At 40.5% G+C, this 19,578-nt stretch overlaps 1 protein-coding gene across 1 annotated transcript in view; it reads left to right on the top strand.

Moving 5' to 3' along the window:
- GABBR2 (gamma-aminobutyric acid type B receptor subunit 2) overlaps positions 1-19,578 on the top strand; it is a 488,425-nt gene that overhangs the window by 273,829 nt on the left and 195,018 nt on the right. Inside the window, exon 8 of the mRNA XM_054191752.1 lies at positions 9,333-9,393. Coding sequence (XP_054047727.1) covers positions 9,333-9,393 — 61 coding nt within the window. The remainder of the gene's footprint in view (positions 1-9,332; positions 9,394-19,578) is intronic.

The raw sequence follows: 19,578 nt of genomic DNA, 5'->3' as shown, positions 1-19,578 counted from the left end.
ATGTTTCATTTGAGTTCCTTTCTTGTCATGCTTTTAAACCTAAGACCACTAATGATGACCATGTTTTAGGCAGATGACAAAGAGCTTGCTTATATGGGCACTGGAAGAGACGGCTGATGTAGCAGAAAAGCTCTGTCATTGGATACAAATGATACGGCAAGAAAGAATCACAGAAAAAAGAGCATCTAACTGCTCTGCCTTGTGCTAATCATAAGCCTACCTGAATGTGTAAAAGCACATTAATGACTGACAAAGCATAAAGGTTTCTTCTTTCTTCACCTGCGATGGCCAGCAAGTACAATACCGTTTGATGCGTGATTTCCAGGCTAGTATCCCTTTTTCCCCACCTTCACCTGCTTATGAATTGCTGGTACCTTGTCAGGAACGTTATTCCCTTGGACTTGCTTACTGTGTGTAAAACAGAGTGCTCAGATGTTCGCTAATCGGACTTTTGCTTGCTGTGCTGAAAAAAATGCTATGATTGTCCTGTCTCGTTTCAGCATAGCTGTGTAAAATTGTGTGTATGCATCTAAATGCTAATCTAATGGAACAGCATAGTCGGGGCTTATCTCATGTCATTGTGCTGGCAACAGCACACTTTTGCACTGTTCAAGACAACCAATGACAGAGGACACTGCTGAGATGGAGGAAAGAAGAAATTCTGTCCATTCCCCATCCGATTCCTGCACTTCCCTGAAAAAAAGACATGAAGTTCTGCCCAAAATATGGTAAAGTTCAGATAGCAGAATATTAGTTAGAAATAGAGGCACCCTTCTACACAGCAAGGTGTTTCAGTTATGGATGTCCTTCCTCCAGAAATAAATGAGACAATTGAATAAGGGGTTTAGAGAGTGGAGATAGACAAAAAGAAAATCCCCTCTCCCACAAAGAAGAGACTGAATGGACTGGAACTCTTTATTTAGAAGGGAGTTAAGTTGCAGCATGATGAAATCACGATGGTAAGGCTTACAGTACTTTCTATTTTCGCCTGTTCCTAGATTCAGGATGTATGTGAATGGTAGGCACATAAAGATTTTGTTGTACTCGATCACCTTTTCCCAAAATTTGAAACTTAAAGTGCTGGTCTTCACTTACCATTTCTTCCAGCCCAGCTGTGGAATACAACTCCGTTGCTCCTATCATGATATTAGGAGATGCACAGTGCAGCCATTTTTTTTGAGTAAACTTGTTTTTGGGAAATGCTTGTATTTCAAGATGGTTCACACTAAAGGAACCAGGGAAGAGCACAACTGGCCAATGGCACAGACTACTTGTATCAGCTGTTGTTAACAGAGCTCTCTTGGCAAATATAAGGCACCAAGCACATCTTTTTTTATTAAAATTCCTGGATAATTTTGCCCAGAACAGTTTCTGCCCTGGAAAAAAAAAAAAGAAAAAAAAGTTACTTTAGATGTATCTCTCCTGTGTTCTTTATTTCCGAACGGCCTCTGATGTGAACCTGTACATCTGGTTATCCCGTACTTTGCTCCTGTTGAAGCAGTTTCTGTAACCTATTTAGAAATCAGGAATGTTTCCTTAACCCTGAGATAAAGCTGATTTTCCATTTACCTTTTTGTCTACCAAGAGTTCACAGAAGAAGCTACATAAGAATATACGAAGTGTCCCATGAGGTCAGTAGACTAGGTCACCTCCCAGTCCTCTGTTTCTGAACAAAGCAAATAAATAAGCCATCCCCACTCAATGAAAATTTCAGAAGCTCACTTCCTGCTGTGCAAAGGAACAACATGGAAAACACCACTGATTTTTCTGGTTTAGACTGATGTCCTAAGAGCTTCAATGAGTGCCTCCAATATTATGGGATTTGATGAATGCCGATTCTTCATTCTTCTTTTCCATCACTGTCATGATTACCAGAAAATTTTTTCCTAGACACTTCTGTTCCATCAATTTATCCTCCTTCTTCCCCATGTTCTTTCTCCAAAACTCATGATTTCATGTTTGGGAAACTTAGTCATTTGTGAGTATACTTTTCAAGCATTATTCCTGTGGCGCAGGGAGATATTTAATGCTTAGAAGAAAGCATGTTCATTTCTTCCTGCTGTCTTATGCCTGCTCTGTCTAGCTAGAACACAAGTATCTGTTTGGATGAGAATGGTGGTATTGCTTCATTTAGAAAATGTTTGCCAACAGATTTTTAGCTGTGCTTCACACCTGCTCTTTGAGCTGCTCTGCTGCTGTTGCTGCTCTCCAGACACCACTGTTCAGTTACCCAAATCTTTTAGAAAATGTCATAAGAGAGAAAAGAAGCAGGGAAAAGAAATCCCTTTGGATCATAAAATATTTCAAATTTAAATCTTCAATCTTGAGAATTTTGACAGAAACACCTTTTCTGAACGTAGTCTCGAGGCTTGAAAAGCGGAAGTCACTGGGTCTGCTTTGATCAAATGTTCTAGAAATGTTTTATTCACAGCAGTCTAAGGATATAAAATCGTGGATTCAGAAGCACTGTTGATGTTATGAAGCATTTTAATTTTCGTCACCCTCTGCCTTCTGCTCTCCTCTCACTGTTCCGAAGGTGACAATTACCTCTTTATCCCACAGGGGGTGACAACTTTATTGCTGTCTCCCTAGTGTCCTCTCTGGCGCTGGGCTCACATCTCCTGTGCTCAGCTCTTTGTCTCTGCCTAATTGAGTGGTGTAACTAGGTTGAAACCAGAAGATTTGTGCACAAGCTGCCCTCAGGTGGAAGTTTGCTTTTTGTTTCAGAAGTGAGGTCAGACTTGCAGAGCTAAAAGCTTGTTGGGTTACTCTCAAATACATCATTTGATAGACTAAAGGATATTCCCTTTCTCTATAAACTTCTGTCTTAAACATGATGTTTGGAGGGTGGAAGAGGTTGTGAGTTACAGCCTGTAGCTCTTCACCGCCTAGAAGTTGCAGAGCCAAGACCCACAGAAAGCCAGCTTGCTGTTTCGTGTGTGTCAGGGGAGGCATTTCTGTAACTGAAGAGTCCTGTATGAGTAAATCGAGCATGTGTAACACGAGTGGTGGGCTCTGTGGATTGCCTGACGACACAGAAAGGCTTCTGAAAGGAGCTGGGACTCTCTGAGGGTGTCTCCCTCCCTCCCTCCTAGCTCATTCTGCTCTTTCTCCATGGCTCCTTCGGGCTGGCTCTCGGGCTGGCACTGGGAAGCAATTCAGAAACATCATCTCCCTCGCTTGCCAAAACAATAAATAAATAAATAGATAGATAAATAAATAAATAACTGAATACATTTTGCTGGTTTAATAGGCCACGATAGCTCACACACACGACGGCCTGATGAGTGGCCGAGCTACCACCAGGTAGGTGTAGGACTGCGCAGCTGAGAGCAACAGGAGGGCAACACCTGCCCTTTGGGTGTCAGCAAGCTTTTAGGTTTGCTGCCCTGTGATGCTTCACCCTCCTTGGCTCCTACTTTTATTGGACTTAGTCCAATAAGGACACTCCAGGATCAGAAGTACACCTTGATTTCAGCAGATGTCACAGAACTTAAAGGGACAGTTCTAATTACATACTCATTACTCTTTGACAAAAATGCACTGCGTTTTAAATTAGAAATATAGCTTCAGTTGCCTTAGTTATCCCACTGCTTCTCGGGTACTTCTGCATGCATTTATTTAAATGGTTTACTTTATATTAAATATCTAACTCAAGAACCCCAAAAGTGACTGAGTTTATTTTTGGAAAAAACACAGTAACTTTTGGAACTGGTTTGACTGTGTAGGCTCAGGCATTTCAGAGAAAGCCACTGGGAATAAACACTGTTATATGGGGAGATGACTTGCCTATAGGGGAGAGTAGCCCAGATTCCTGGGCAGTGAAGTGGAACTGAGTCAGAGCCCTGAAATGTGCTGGCCCATTGGAAAATGGTCGGGGAACACGAGTCCTGTGGCATTTAATTATCTTGCATCCAGCTGTGATGTGTGTGTCAATATACTCATGATCTCTCCTCTGATGAAGGGATGTTTATGTTATTAATTTAGCTTGAATATGTAGTTATGATAATTTAAATCAACAATAAGATACTGAGTATAAGCTGAGTATATAATACAAATTTGAATAAACAAAAAATCGGTGCCATATGGGGGAAGACTGTTGGAGAAGGAATCAAGCGTGGTCTAAAGCAGACCTTTTTGTTGGTATAGTATTGAAAATCATGGAAATAAATGCTATTTATTTATTTCTCTGTTTACTGTATTTGAGACACTTTGCAGAAGAAAATGCACAGTAAATAAAATGATGGTCAAAGTGCAGACCTGGCCCTGACTAAGAGAGCGGTTAAGAATCTTCTGAACTCTGTTTTTATTGACTGATGAAGAAAGCTAAATACGTGAATGAAAAAATGTGTTGGCTGTGGATTTCAGTGTCTGGGCAATGAAAGAATTCTACCTTTGGCATAGGCTTATGTCCAGAGCTGAATAATAATACTGTCAGTGATAATGCAAAGAAATTTCTAATAAATACTAGTGCTTCATAGCTCAGAAAGAGCTTAATGACATTTTCATAACATAGCAAAGATAACTATTTTTTATCCACCAGGAAAAAAATAAAGTATAAAAACCAGCTGCTTCCAAGTTTAGACAAATTACTAACTTCTACAAAGACAGGGGAAGTCCCATGTGTCTAAAATAAAGCTAATGTTGGCCAATATTTTGTGAGTGAAAATGGGTGATTGCTGTGGACTTCTTATTCTGAACACAAATAAAGGACTGATGGCTTAAGAGAACATCAATTCCAAAAAAAAAGGTGGAGATTGTACATCTGGGGAGGGTAGAAACTGTCTTTTAAGCAATGAGATGAAACGCAGTTATGCTGTATAACAAAGTACATGTGAGTAGGACAAAAATCAATGTTAGGCTTGTAAAACGAAGCACACAGAAGGCAGCAGTACGCAGAAGAAACACAGAGCTGTATGTGGCAATTGTGAGACCAACACTGTTGAAATGTTTGGTCCAGTTCTAGTTTTCCTCATTTGAAAAGGACGTTAAAACACTGTCTTTTTGAGGAAGAAAAAAAAAGCCAAGTAGTTACAGGAAAAACAGCTGGACTCAGAGATGTATCTAAAAAAACCCCAAACAACAAAGCCACAAAAAATCCCCCAACATAACCTTCTATATTTCTGTTGTCCAACCCGTCTAACTTGCAACCTGCAACTAGTATTGTTTTCCCTTATGGGATGGTGGTACATTTAGAAAAAATGAGTACACTTTGCCGAGGCTGCATAGTGAGTTATGCAGCTGTAACAGATCCCAAATAAAGGTTATTGAGATGCTGTTGGCAGCAGTGGCTGTACATACCAGCGGCAACATCCCGAGGTACCACGCTGTGCCAAGCTGAGCTCAATCGGCTTCTCTTTCACCCTCTGTTCACATCACTGTCTATTGGACTCCAAGACACATACTTTCTGTTTCCTTCCCACCAGCTTTTCAAGGATGTTTGCTGGTGCGAAGCTGCTCAAAGTTGGGCAGATCAGTTATAGAATTGGTATTTACTCTAGGATCACTTTACAACTCGTGAAGAAAGACAATTGAAGAAGATAAAACAGGCACTAAGATACCAGTTTGGTTTCTAGCGGTTTCCATTGGGATGATCTCTCTGTAATGAAGAGGAAAGCTTTGTTGATTAATTATTTTAATGTATAGTAAAATGTGTGGTTTGATCTAAGTGCAAATAATTCACTTGTGCAGTTGAGTTAATTTTTTTTTAAGGACAGAGATCATATTTTACCTCTCTTGAAGTGAAATAATTACTTGACTGGGAAATATTGTTTGAATCTGATGATCATGTTCTGAAGAAGTTAGTATTAACATTCCTTCTATTATTTCCTTTAAAGTAGTACTTCTCTTCTATACAATCACTGATCCTCTTGCTAATAAGTATCTAAATATGCCTGTGCAGTGTCACTGAAACACAATGGAAGATAAAAGAGAATTTTGTCTGGTTTTATATTCACATGGATTTCATAAGATCTAGATTTTATGGTGGGTCACACCACAAGCTGCAGTCTGTACTGGCACATGTGCTGGAGTATGTGATGAGATAAAAATAAAGGACGAAATAGTACCAAGATTTGCTTTTGTAATGTCAGCACTTAGCGGGTGTATTAGGAATATCTATTATTCAAACATTCACTACTTTAAATAGAGAAAAAAACACTGTTAGTAATTTATGAATCTCAAGTCTAAAGAAGATAACGCTCTAGCTAAATCCTAAGGTATGTTACCCCAGTGGCAAAGAAATGACTTGACACGAGCCATAGAACATCATCAAATTATAACTCACTTCTCATGTCATAAATCAGCACATCATTTCTACAAAACAGGTTTCTGAAACACTGGTTGGCTTATTTCTTACTTGCATTGCTGTAAGTCTATAAAATGAAATACTGCAACATTTTATTATATATTTATATAACTTCTTTTGCCCCAAATGTAATTGTCTTATTTTTCATAAAAAGTGGTGAAAGCGTAGAGCAATGGGTGACTCCCATTAGTTTCCTTCCTGTTCCTGTTTTAAGTTAATATTTGTAAAAGTGAGATGAAGGTATTGGTATTTACACAATTTCCCCGTGTTCACGAGGAGTGCTCCTTTCTGCCACGTTGGCAGAACCAAACACTGCAGCAGGAACGCTATGTCCGTGTCTGCTGGGGCTACCTAAAACCCCGGTAAAAATCTAGGAGTGTTTCCTCACTGAGCACACAGGAATTTGATAGTCTTGAGCGATTTAAGGTACTTGAGACACTGTAGCTACTTGTCACATTTTATAACGAAGCAGCATGTTCCTGAGAAGCAAAGAACCAAGCAGTAACTGCAGCTGCAGTTGCAGTTTTGATGCCTGCATAATAAATACATATTGTCATCGTCATGGATTGCACTGGAGATTCCTGCTTTGGGGCTTCTTGCTGATGTGTTTTTAGTTGATTTTACCTCTGAAAACAGATTTACTAGTTGGATTACACCTGGAATAAACAGCCAGTTTCAATTCCTCAATTTTTAATTTTTTTTTCACTGTTGGTGTCTGTTTGTGTAAAATGCAGACTCTGTAGTTTTTGAACGATACCCAAGACAATGTCAGACCTCATAAAATAGCATTTAGAAAATGTTATTCCTTTTAATAACCCATTTGACTTTTTAGCATTTTTCCAGTAAGCTTTAATGAAAACAAAACATTATTAATGAAAATTTTGCAGATACCAAGGACGTTTTCACATGAGTTGTTCCATAAGTTTCATCACCATCATCCATATCTTTATTTATGCTTAGGTCAATATAAGCCACAAATCAAAAAAGTTGATAAAAGCAAATACCTCTAAATCTATAACTCCGGTTATAGATTTTTTTAAATCCAAATTTTACATTTATTCAGACTATTCAACCTGATTTATGTTTTGTTGATAGTTTCAGAACATGTCAATGAGGATGTATGCATTTATCTCTAGTCAGCATATGCATATGGTATACGTCTGTCCAACTGAATGATAAAACTGGGTGTGATTTAGAAGAAGCAATGATAATATTGCAAACCAGTAACACTTGGAATCAAGATAATTTTGTGAGCTGGTATATTATGCTATCAATAATAGATGACAATCATAGATGCCTGTGATCATAGATGATAGCAGTGATTCTTGCTGTATGTTTATCTATAGATAGCACTCTAGTATACTACAACTTACAGTCCTATTATCTTGTAATAAAAGAATAAGAGGAGAGAGAGTTAAAGGCAGTAAATTTAAAATCAAATGAAAAAGTAATTTTTCCACCCAGTGAAAAATTTAACTATAGAAATCTCCGACATGGGTCACAGAACCAAAAATTTAGCAAGTTTAAGACTGGATTGACCATAGATATGTCTGCAATAAGTGACGCTTGCACAGCACCTTTCCAAGTCATTAATATTTTCTACTATTATTTACTTAAACCAAGTAGCCAAATACATTATGGTTATGTTCAAACAAATGAAGGGATGTTAAATGCTACTTCCCCAAACTAGAGGAGATCTGGATGAAGGGTGCTAAGGCGCACACATAAATCTGCCAGATAATGTTCTACGTTCTCTCCTGGGTGAGACTTAGTTCGACTGGATTTCAGTAGGGGCAGCTCCTGTGCCCTTCTGCAGCTGTCGCCAGAATCTCTCCCACTACCGGTGTTCATTTCTCTTGCTCTCTTTTTTGTCACAGATTGGGCCTTTGGGCTTTTTAAGGCTTAGGGCAAGGTAGCTTACACTTGTTGAAGGGTGTCTTCTTGTATTTATCAAAGGGAAATGGTGTCTTGTGGCTTGCAGGAAATGTGGGGTGAGCGTGCTGTACTACACGCCCTTTGTGCGGTTCCTTGCAGGTTCCAGTAATTCAGGTGGTTGCCTTCAGTTCAGCCTTTTAGTGACCAGAAAGGTTTATCCACAAAGGGGCTGACTCGCACAGAGAAATGTATTGTAGCCTTACATGCTTATTTTTTGATTTCTCTTATCCTGGTGTCTGCTAAAACAAAGATTAATGGAAATGATAATAATAAACAAAACTGTGGAGGCAGTAAAACAGCAGTCTGCGCTGACAGCACTCAGCGCTCCTCTGCAAGTTCAAAATATTAAAAATACTTCTTAGCATAAATGAATGAACGCCTCTTCTTTCATACTCGATCACAAAATAGCTGAAGTAAGGAAGAAACTTAACAAGATCTTTTCTTAATTTAAGTCGGAAAGATGGGATGAAAAATGGGAGTAATTTGCTAGGGATACTTGAGGAATTTCAGCATTACATGACCATTATTTTGAAGAGTAACAACGTGATGCACAACAAAGGATAGTACTAACTTAAAGGCATTACATTTAAAAAAGAATACTAGGACATGCATGCTGATGTAGTACAAAACCAAGACACAAAAGCTATAGATGGTTGTAATCATTGATGTAAGTAGGTAATAGAGCCCTTTAGAGAACCATATGATGAATGAAATGGAGAACCATTTTCTTGTGTGATCTTTGATAGCTCTTACATAGCCTTGATAAAAACAGTCACACAGTGAAAATCAATTGTTTGCATCTCTCTCATCATCTGAGATTCAGGAAGTTACTTGTTTTATCGTACCTCCATTTCCATCCATGAAAAGTGGGTGATAACACTGCTCAGCTTTCTAAGGCCATTTGAATCTGTGTAAGAAAGCTTTAAGGAGGTGTTACTGAGTTATTTTAACCGTGGTGTAATCTGCTGTCTTCAAAGTTTAAGGCTTGCTTGGGTAGTTTTGATAGTGAATAGAAAATAATTTCAGTGCTAATGAAACTATGTTATGAGAGATTTATAAAACTTTTAACATATTGCTTTATTTTATTTAGGGTCAAGTTGTTTTCAGAAATGGAGAGAGGATGGGAACCATCAAATTTACGCAATTCCAAGGTAGGTTGCAAACAATTCAATTTTCATTATAATTCTGTATGCAGATTCAAACTTGTGCATCAGTTGCATTTGTTTCAGGATGTTTTAAATACATACCGTTATTTTGAAAAGGACCACTTGGAAGATGCAGCAAGGTACTTAGAAAGTTTTGTTACCGGTTTAAAAATACTGTGTTTTGAACCCTGCGTGCTCTGAGATATTCCCAGATATTTCTGAGAATTTTTCTGGAAGAAAATCCACATACTTCTAGAAACTACTGATCTATAAAACTGTACTGGTCACTTCTTAATGCAGTTGTTTATGAAAACGCTGTCTGAAGAGGAACTTAGAGAGGTTTTTTGCTGTTAAGCTCTTTCAAGTTAGTGTTTGTGCTCTCTGAAGACTCTCTTTTGACGCTCTGCAACTGCTTGCTAAAAGTTGCTTCGGGAGCCGGTCCCTCAGCGTGCAGAGGACACACACGGCTGACCCCATCCCTTGGAGGCAACATGCTCCACAGTGCGGCTCGCCGAGCCCGCTGCCTCCTCTCAGCCTGAGCTGCTCCTGCAGGGAATGGTCTTGGCAGCAGAGACCACGGATGCGGCCGTGGGGATTTGTCAAGGGTCATTTGCAGCTGGGATGAGGTGCTTGCTTGGGAGAGCTTTCTGCAGAAATGGTGGTTCATAGAAGACATGTTACAGTTGTTTCTACAGTTTATAGAATGTGATTCATATTTTTCTTTCTAAGCTGAGGCTGAGATAAAACCGGAGATGACTGCATTTGGATGGTCTTGCGAGAATAGTAGTGAGAAGGCTGGCAAATCCATTTCAGACAATGCATGAGAAAGAAGCTTGCGCTCTCTTTGTCTTAGGAGATCACTTCAAGCGTAATCCTGCTGACCAAGTTACAAAGGCTTATCCTTTAGACAGAAATTGTCTGCTGTACGGGCATTATTATTAATGAACAGCAATGCACTTGAGGGGATCTGTTTACTCATTCTGATTTACTGAAGCAATCTTTGGGATTGCTCTTGCCTTCACAACTATAACTGATGGTATTAACTCACGTTCCCTGAAGCATTTCTACCCACTGAAACTTTGTAGACGTCATGTCAGGATAATATAATTTAGAAATTCTTGCTTGACACATAATGATAAATATTGATTGCTTCCTCTTTTCCTGCCCGCCCCCTCCCCCCATTTTTTCCTAGTAGCAGTGTTTACAGCCACATGAAAGAATCAAGAGAAAATATTGTAAGGGGATTTTACAGGAGGTGTTTATTCCTCGAAGTCTGAAGGAGACCTTATGCATTATGCCTAAGGCAACTGTGTGTACCCTGCTGGAGTCTCTGGGCAAGGAGGAAATTTGGTGCGTTCCCTCTGCTCATTAAGGATGTGGCTGGGGGTCATGGGGAGGTATGACATGCGTCTTCCGAATTAATCTGGAGAAGCAATAGAAGTGCAGGACGGCTAATTTTATATAGGTTTTTATTTCCAACTGTTCAAATTTGAGTTTCTTTATAAAGATTTCAGTTTCACAACAGATGCTATTTAGCGCCAATGGTTTTACCATCAGGTGAAGTGCCGTTTGGTCAATAAGAACACAGGAGACAGGCGCCCATTTTGTAATTCCTTGTAATTGCATAATGACAATTTCAGAATCGATTCAGGCACATACTCGGGATTTTGATCACCAACCAGAGGTTTCCAATTAACCTACAGGAAAAAGTTTTGTTATGACCCAGGCATCCTAGGGAGAAGTATAGGAGAAGGGCTGGATTGTCTCTCATGAGAGCAGTATTCTGTCAACACATCTGAAGCCTGTTCTCAAGTATTTTTTAGTTTCTTACTAATTTTGGAAATGAAAAGAATGTACAAAAATGTATGAGAAATTGAAATAAGGAACAGTGCAACAACATAAGTGAAAGTAATCTATCTTTTTTTAACAGCAAATGATATTCTAACTATTAACAATTTTTTTCCCTGTTCTGTCATTGGTGGTGTTTTTTATATTCAATACTTGTGGCATAATTGTAGAAATTATTAATTTGTTCAAAAGAATTCTTTATTGGTTAGGAATCTTTCTGAAGCATTCACGTTAACTTTTAATAAATCTTGGACTACTAGCGAAGTTCCTAATAACGGAAAGAACTTAATTAACTCCAGTACTTAAAATGGTAAATGGGCTTTTCCTTTGTAGCTATAGCTGTTAGGTGTTATCAAGCTTGAGAGAGATACACAATTCATTCACTCAACTGTTGTTTTTTTTTTCAATATAATACAAATCATAATGATTTATAGGAAAAAAAGACCACATCAAAGATGTCATGTAAATGCTCTTATGAGATTAATTGTAATTAGGAGTATAGCATATATTAAATGTATTAGCAGCCTATTATCCAAACATAATAATTGGGAATCATTAGTTTTATTGCTCTATACCTCAAGAGTCATTTCTTCATCTACACTGATTTATGGTTTTGTTAACAATTTGAATGACATATCAGCAATACTTCAATGCAGAAAAATACAATGGGTAAACAGGTGATCATATATCAGAAGCAGGATTCCTTGGCCAAAAAGGCTCTTCCTCATTTGCTGGGGTAGAAAATCAGCTGAGTGGACTCTGGGGCTTCATTTTCTGTTCTTTGATGGAAACTTTTGTGTTCATGAGACTATCTGCAAACATTTTGGCTATGGAAAAAGCAGACAGCCATGTCTGCCAGAGGCGAGGGAAAACCAGCCTGCGAGGGTTCAGAGGGTAATTGCAGTATGCCTGACACGCTGTGATGAAATTTTGAATAGCTGGCTTAATTTTGAAGCTAGATATAGTTTTTCCCAAACTCACGCTAGTCGTGTCTCTTTTTCAGCTTCTCTGCAGCCCGTTAGTTTTGCAAGTGGTCAAACAGATGGTGCCAGAGATAGCTGAGACCGAACTGCTTACTGTTTTATAGATCATGAACACCACCCAGGAATGATTTAGTATGCAGCAGAGAGTACAAAGCACATGTTACAGCATTTTCTTCCCCTACCTTACTGGCAAATAAAGAGCAGTCTGTCAGTCTAGCTCAAATATACAAGTGATGTTTGAAGCTGGCATCCTTTCAAATGAAGCCATTTTTCCATGGTGCAATTAAAGGGCTATTCTCATCGTCAAACATACAGTTGAAGTAGATGGCCAAAATCTTTTGGCTAGTGAGAACTGAAAGAGGGTCCTGGCAACTGTTGTGTGTGTATCAAGGAGCAGAGAGGGCAGCAACAAAACTCAGATTGTAGATTGCTGTGATGCAGGAGGCTGTGAGAACAGGCACATACCCGTCCTTCAAAGTGCTTCACTTTGACAGGTCATTTCTGATTAATCCGTCTGGAGCTTAAAAGGCACCTTGTTTTCAGTCATGTTGCTATTTCTGTCAGGTGTTAGAGGAAATCCTAAAAGATTTCTGTGCTAGAATAGATTAAAAAGGAAATTTAGAGCTGAATTGTAAACAGATAGCATTCAAATGCGCATAAATCATGCTTCTTGTAGGTAGAAGCAAAAGACTGTGGTACTGCCTGTTGAGAAAACTTGAAGAAAGTGGGTGGTCATCTGCTGTGTCTTTTGGGGAAGAAAAGGTCAAAGAATTTCAATTCATATAGCCAGGTAATATGATACGAAGTCTGTTAGTGTTGAAGACTGATCTGGGTACCAAGCAAGAGTGAGAGCACGGCTTGTCAAGTGTAACACCATTGGCCTTTTTAGAAAAGGCATTACTGAATTTCTGCAGTAAAAGCCCCAGGTACTCTTCTGCGAGTTAAATCAACAGAAACAGGCAAACAAACGTTTACTCCATGGTCAAGAGCAAGGTACATGAGAATCCAGGATTGCTTTCCTGGAGCCTGAGTTCTTCTACTTAGTTGTGACTTGTATGCTGTCCACAACTGCTTCAACGAAGGAGACTTTAGCAATTCTGGAGAATCACCTACAGATACAATAGCTTGTTCTCCAGGGGCATCAATCCAACCCTGGAAAAGTTTCCTTCTATTATTCTAAATACAATCCAGCAGACTCTTAAGTATGTTTGGTTCTTGCTTTCATAAGGGTTTATATACATAATAAGACTTTGTGTATTTTTTTGTGTTTAACATCTGTCCAGTGTATAACCCACAGAACCAGTTTGTGGACCTTCTTTCCATGAATAATGTTGAATGAATATAATCCAATAAACAGAAGATATTTAGTGACGACTCTGAAAACTCAAAGGTGGAATATCTCATGTCATATATCTGGAATCTGTGGCGTCAGATACCCAGAATCCGTAGATTCAGACTTCTCTGCTTCTACAGCATATTTACGAAGTGAGGATAAATTCTCCTTATAAATATTTTCAGAGATTAAGGAGTACCTTTGAATAGTCAGATCTGAATTTAGGGGAAAAGTAAATAAAGAAGTACAGAATTCTGTTGGCCGAGCAGAATTTGAATAGTGAACAATAACTAATGGCTAGTGTCATGTAATGAACAATAAAGATGTAAAACAAACTGCGTGCTGTTTATCCTGGGCAGCTGGATTCTTTTGGGAAAGATCACTCAGTATTAAAGGCTATCATTTTGCACGCAAAAAAGGGAATTAATTAAGCAGTCAGGAAGGCCTACTTCTGACACATCCTAACTGGAGTGCTTGACTGCAATCATAAGAATGTGTGCTTGGTAGACTTCTTGGTGCACCATATCCATTCCAGTTTATCTGCATATGAGCAGTGTAGTTAGACTGTGGCTGCTTATATCTTAGTAACCACTGTTTTTTTTTTTAGCTTAGTGATCATTTCATCCTGTCGAATGAAGTCTAATACACAGGACCCATGGTGGTGTGGTGGGTTGACCCTGGCTGAATGCCAGGTGCCCACCAAAGTCACTCTATCACTCCCCCTCCTCAGCTGGACAGGGGAGAGAGAATATAATGAAAGGCTCATGGGTCGAGATAAGGATGGGGAAATCACTCAGCAGTTACTCTCATGTGCAAAACCAGACTTGACTCAGGGAAATTCATTTGATTCTTTACCAACAAAATCAGAGTAGGGCAATGAGAAATAAATCCAAATCTTAAAACACCTTCCCCCCACCCCTCCCTTCTTCCTGGGCTCAATTTCACTCCAAATTTTCTCCACCTCCTTCCCTCCAGTGGCGCAGGGGGATTGGGAATGGGGGTTATAGTTAGTTCATCACACATTGTCTCTGCCGCTCCTTCCTCCTCAGGGGGAGGACTCCTCACACTCTTCCCCTGCTCCGCCGTGGGGTCCCTCCCACAGGAGACAGTCCTCCATGAACTTCTCCAACGTGAGTCCTTCCCACGGGCTACAGTTCTTCACAAACTGCTTCAGTGTGGGTCCTTTCCATGAGGTGCAGTCCTTCAGGAACAGGCTGCTCCAGCGTGAGTCACCTCCAGGGTCACAAGTCCTGCCAGCAAACCTGCTCCAGCATGGGTTCCCCTCTCCATGGGTCCACAGGTCCTGACAGGAGCCTGCTCTGGCGTGGGGTCCTCCACAGATTGTAGGTGGATATCTGCTCCACCATGGACCTCCCTGGGCTGCAGGGGGACAGCCTGCCTCACCATGGTCTCCTCCCCCTCCTTCTTCACTGACCTTGGTGTCTGCAGAGTTGTTTCTCTCACATATTCTCACTCCTCTCTCCGACTGCTGTTGCGCAGCAACTTTTTCCCCCCTTCTTAATTATGTTATCACAGAGGCGTTACCACCGTCACTGATGGGCTTGGCCTTGGCCACTGGTGGATCCATCTTGGAGCTGGCTGGCGTTGTCTCTGTCAGACATGGGGGAAGCTTCTAGCAGCTTCTCACAGAAGCCACCCTTGTAGCCCCCTCACTACCAAAACCTTGCCATGCAAACCCAGTATAGGTGGTTTGTAGCAATTTGCAGCACGCCACACACATGCACACACACACACACCCCTCTCTGCCCCAAACCTGCTTTTTCAGCTCCAGGACAGTTAGTGGTGATTACATGGAACCTTTAGTAGGTCCCTCCCAATTGAAATCACCCCAAATAATAGTTTTCTACATGCTGTCAGATGTTTCAATAGCAGTTCATCATGATAGCTTGAACTGTGGTGTACAAAAACACAATGGTGCTATTTTGTCTCATAGCTTGTCGTTTAGAATGCTGATTCAACAAATATTTTAGACATTGCATTTCAGTCACACGCCCCCTCTGGATTTCCACTTCCCTCTTTTGTTGGCAGTGATGTTTTCTTAAGCAATTTGGGATCGTATCATCTGCATGAAACTACAGGGTGTCCACAAAACTGATTTAGAGTTCCATTTCAATGAAAAGAATAGCTTACTAATATGGAGGGATATACCAAAGAGAGTCCTGAAAGGATGTGCCTTAAATTTGCCATCACTGAATATTGTCATTGCTGATTAAGAAGTTGAACTAGAATGTGTAATTATCAAATGTACAGTGGTCTCTGAGGGAGCCAGCAAGCACAAGGGGGACTAGACAAGGATTCAGTAAGATATTAACAAATTGAAGAAGTAATCAGGAAAAAACAGAATGCAGTTTATTTAGGTCAAATTCCTGGTGCTACGCTGGGAATAAACTGCTGTACAAATACAAAATGGGGAACAATTCACCAGGCTGTAGTTAGACATAAAAGGAACGAGGGGTTACAGTGGGTCACAGGCTGAACATGAATAAACAAAACCATGAAGAGGTAAAAAAAGAAAAATTCTGTACTGAGATGTATAAATAATAGTATCCTTTTAATCTACCCAGTGCCAAAAGGCTACAGCTAACTGCTGTGTCCAGTGCTGATTTAAGGAAAATGTGTAAAGGTGACAGAAGATTAAAAACCTACCTCATTACGAAATGCAAAAGATCTAGGCTGCTTAGAGTAGATGGGTGAAATACATGACAATTGCAGCTGAAACGTTTGCTTGTCCTGCCCTCATCGGCTGGCTGAGAACTAAGGGATTTAAATAGCAGTAGTGGAGATTTGAGCCAAATATTAGGAAAAACTTTCTAATTAAAAGGGTATTTAAACTCTGGAAGGTGCATAACATTACTACTTCTGGAAGTTTTGAAGAACAATTTAAACAGACCTCTGAAGTGGTGTAGATGTATTCATTGTGCCTTGAGACAAGCAGATGACTTCTGTTACATCTTGAGGTCTCTGTTAGGCCAGCTGTATTTAATCTTGAGCTATTGCTCCTCTACAGTGTCTGTTACGTGATTCTGACACTCTATTTACAAGTACTCATCCACTGTATGCTACTAATACCATTTGTTTTATTTCTTTGAATTGTTTCTAGTACGAGACAGAGGATAAGCACGAAACCCTAGGCTGGTGGTTAGGTTTTTTTTAAGGAGGAAACATAGATTTAATTGCCCTTCCAACATCAGTTCTATGTTTGTTTTGTTGGGAGTTTTTTTTGTTTTGTTTTGGGTTTTTTTGTTGTTTTTTTCTTTTAAATCCAATGTATTATTTGAATGTAAAATGCTTAAGTAATCTTTGGGGCTTGGATCCCTCATCCAGGTGAGGATCATAACTACTAATAGGTTATACTGTCAGACCCTCTCACCCTTCTGATCTATCAGTCTTGATTTTTTTCCTGTGTTGTACAAGATTTTTAGCAGACCAAATAGTGAAAGTCACATTTGCTAAACTCCAGTCAACTGGCACCTCCCCAGTTAGCTAACACGGAAGTGAGCAAATGTGACTGAAGCCCATCTGCAAGAAGGGCTGGAAGGAGGATCCAGGGAACTGCAGGTCTCCTGGAGAAACTGGCTGCTTGTGGCTTGGATGGGTGTGCTCTTCTCTGGGTAAAAAACTGGTTGGACAGCTGGGCCCAAAGAGTTGTGGTGAATGGAGTTAAATCCAGTTGGCAGCTGGTCATTAGTGGTGTTCCCCAGGGCTCAGTGTTGGGGACGGTTCTATTTAATATCTTCATCAATGATCTGGACGAGAGCATCGAGTGTGCCCTCAGTAAGTTTGCACATGACCCCAGGTTGGGTGGGAGTGTCGACCTGCTTGAGGGTAGGAAGGCTCTACAGAGGGACCTGGACAGGCTGGATCGATGGGACGAGGCCAACGGTATGAGATCCAACAAGGCCAGGTACCAAGTCCTGCACTTGGGTCACAACAACCCCATGTCAGCACTACAGGCTTGAGGAAGACTGGCTGGAAAGCTTCCCAGTGGAAAAGGACCTGGGGGTGTTCGTCAACTGCTGGCTGAGTATGAGCCAGCAGTGTGCCCAGGTGGCCAAGAAGGACAACAGCATCCTGGCTTGTATCAGAAATAGTGTGGCCAGCAGGACTACGAAAGTGATCGTTCCCCTGTATTTGGCACTGATGAGGCCGCACCTTGAATACTGTGTTCAGTTTTGGGCTCCTCACTACAAGAAAGACATTGAGGTGCTGGAGCGGGTCCAGAGAAGGACAATGAAGCTGGTGAGGGGTTTGGAGAACGAGTCTCATGAGGAGCAGCTGAGGGAGCTGGGGTTGTTTAGCCTGGAGAAAAGGAGGCTGACGGGAGACCTTATCGCTCTCTCCAACTACCTGAAAGGAGGTTGTAGCGAGGTGGGGGTCGGTCTCTTCTCCGAAGTAACAAGTGATAGGACAAGAGGAAATGGCCTCAAGTTACACAAGGGGAGGTTTAGGATGGATATTAGGAAAAATTTCTTCACCAAAAGGATTGCCAAGCACTGTAAGAGGCTGCCCAGGGAAGTGGTTGAGTCACCATCCCTGGAGGTATTTAAAAGATGTGTAGATGTGGCACTGAGGGACATGGTTTATTGGTAACTTGGCGGTGTTAGGTTAACGGTTGGACTTGATGATCTTAAAGATCTTTTCCAACCTAAATGATTCTATGAGTCTATAATTCCAATTAATTATTACCAACCACTATGTATGTATACTTGATGTTATTTTTCTCTTGTATGTTACTCTGTACCTTACTAGCACTGAACGTCACCTGTCATGTTATTATCAGTTTCTCAGGCATCTTTATACCACGCCTCTGTCAGATGAAAACATAAAGGAGATTATATTTTTATATATTTTACAGCTGTTTTCCACTTTTATTGTCAGATTATTTTGAAGACATTTCCTGTTCGATTTCTTTTTGTTCCATCCCTACTAGCAGCAGTGTTCTCCCCTGAGCCCCTCTTGTTGTCTATTCTATTGGTATTATTTACTAGTAGTTGGGGGTTTTGTTTGTTTTGTCTTGTTTTTATAAACAAACATGGAATAATGTATTGCGATTCAGGTACCTAAGTTGTGAATGTGTACTGTCACACTGGAGAAAGGACAGATAAGAGCTACAGAAATTGTCTGGGGTCTTAGGGCACTACTTAAAAAGAAAGATTAATGGGATTAAGTGTGTGGAGTTGCTAGAGTCGCCTCATTTGGAACAAGTCATTTTGTGTGGCTATAAATTGCAAGGCCAAGGAGGACGCACTGAAAGGCTACGCTGATTCTGCAGCTGCTGGTCCTCACGGCAGCTTATTTTGTTTTACCTGAGCAAGCTTTAAACCGGCCAAGTGGGGTGCTGCTAGCGGTGTAGCAACGGTAACGTGGAGCAGACTGTACGCTGGAAATCTGCCCAGGAGCAAAGTAAGTGTTTTGGTTGGTAACCTTTCCTTTGGCAGCGCAGCTATGGGAGACCACAGCTTGGCAGCTATCAGCATTCAAGCCGGCTAGTTTAAGACTAGCTGGGTACTTCTGTGCCACCCAAAGTTTCAGGAAGCAAGAGAGAGTCGTTGGTAAGAATTATATTCATTATTTCCCCCCAGGCATGAGAGGCAGGCACGTGTGAGGAGCAGGGGAGACCTGTTTACCACTGTGTGTCAGTGCCTGTGTTTTATAGAGCAGTTCATCCCTTGAGAGATGGTTTGGACTGTGCAAATAATTATTACTGGGACAAGCACACACGGTATAGAAATAGCTGTAGTTTTAATAGGATTCCACTTCAGTTCATCCAGCATACTCTGAGGCACAAAGTGTTCCATTTTGTGCAAAAATGTCTTAGGGGCTCTCTTAAATACCAAGGAAAAGGACTAAGTTTCAAAAGTAACAGCAAAGAGAAAAGTTGGAAAGCAACAGAAAATAATTTTACATTAACTAAAAGTTTGAAGTATCCAGAAAGTTAACAGAAATTAGTACCTTCCTAAATAAATGGCATGTGGGAAGGACCTGAAAGAGTTGTCAGCCGTCTCC

This window comes from Rissa tridactyla, chromosome 2 (genome assembly GCF_028500815.1).
Source record: "Rissa tridactyla isolate bRisTri1 chromosome 2, bRisTri1.patW.cur.20221130, whole genome shotgun sequence".
NCBI classification, from domain to species: domain Eukaryota; kingdom Metazoa; phylum Chordata; class Aves; order Charadriiformes; family Laridae; genus Rissa; species Rissa tridactyla.
Note: the sequence above shows the minus strand (reverse complement) of the source record. Positions and strands in the feature narration are given on the sequence as shown.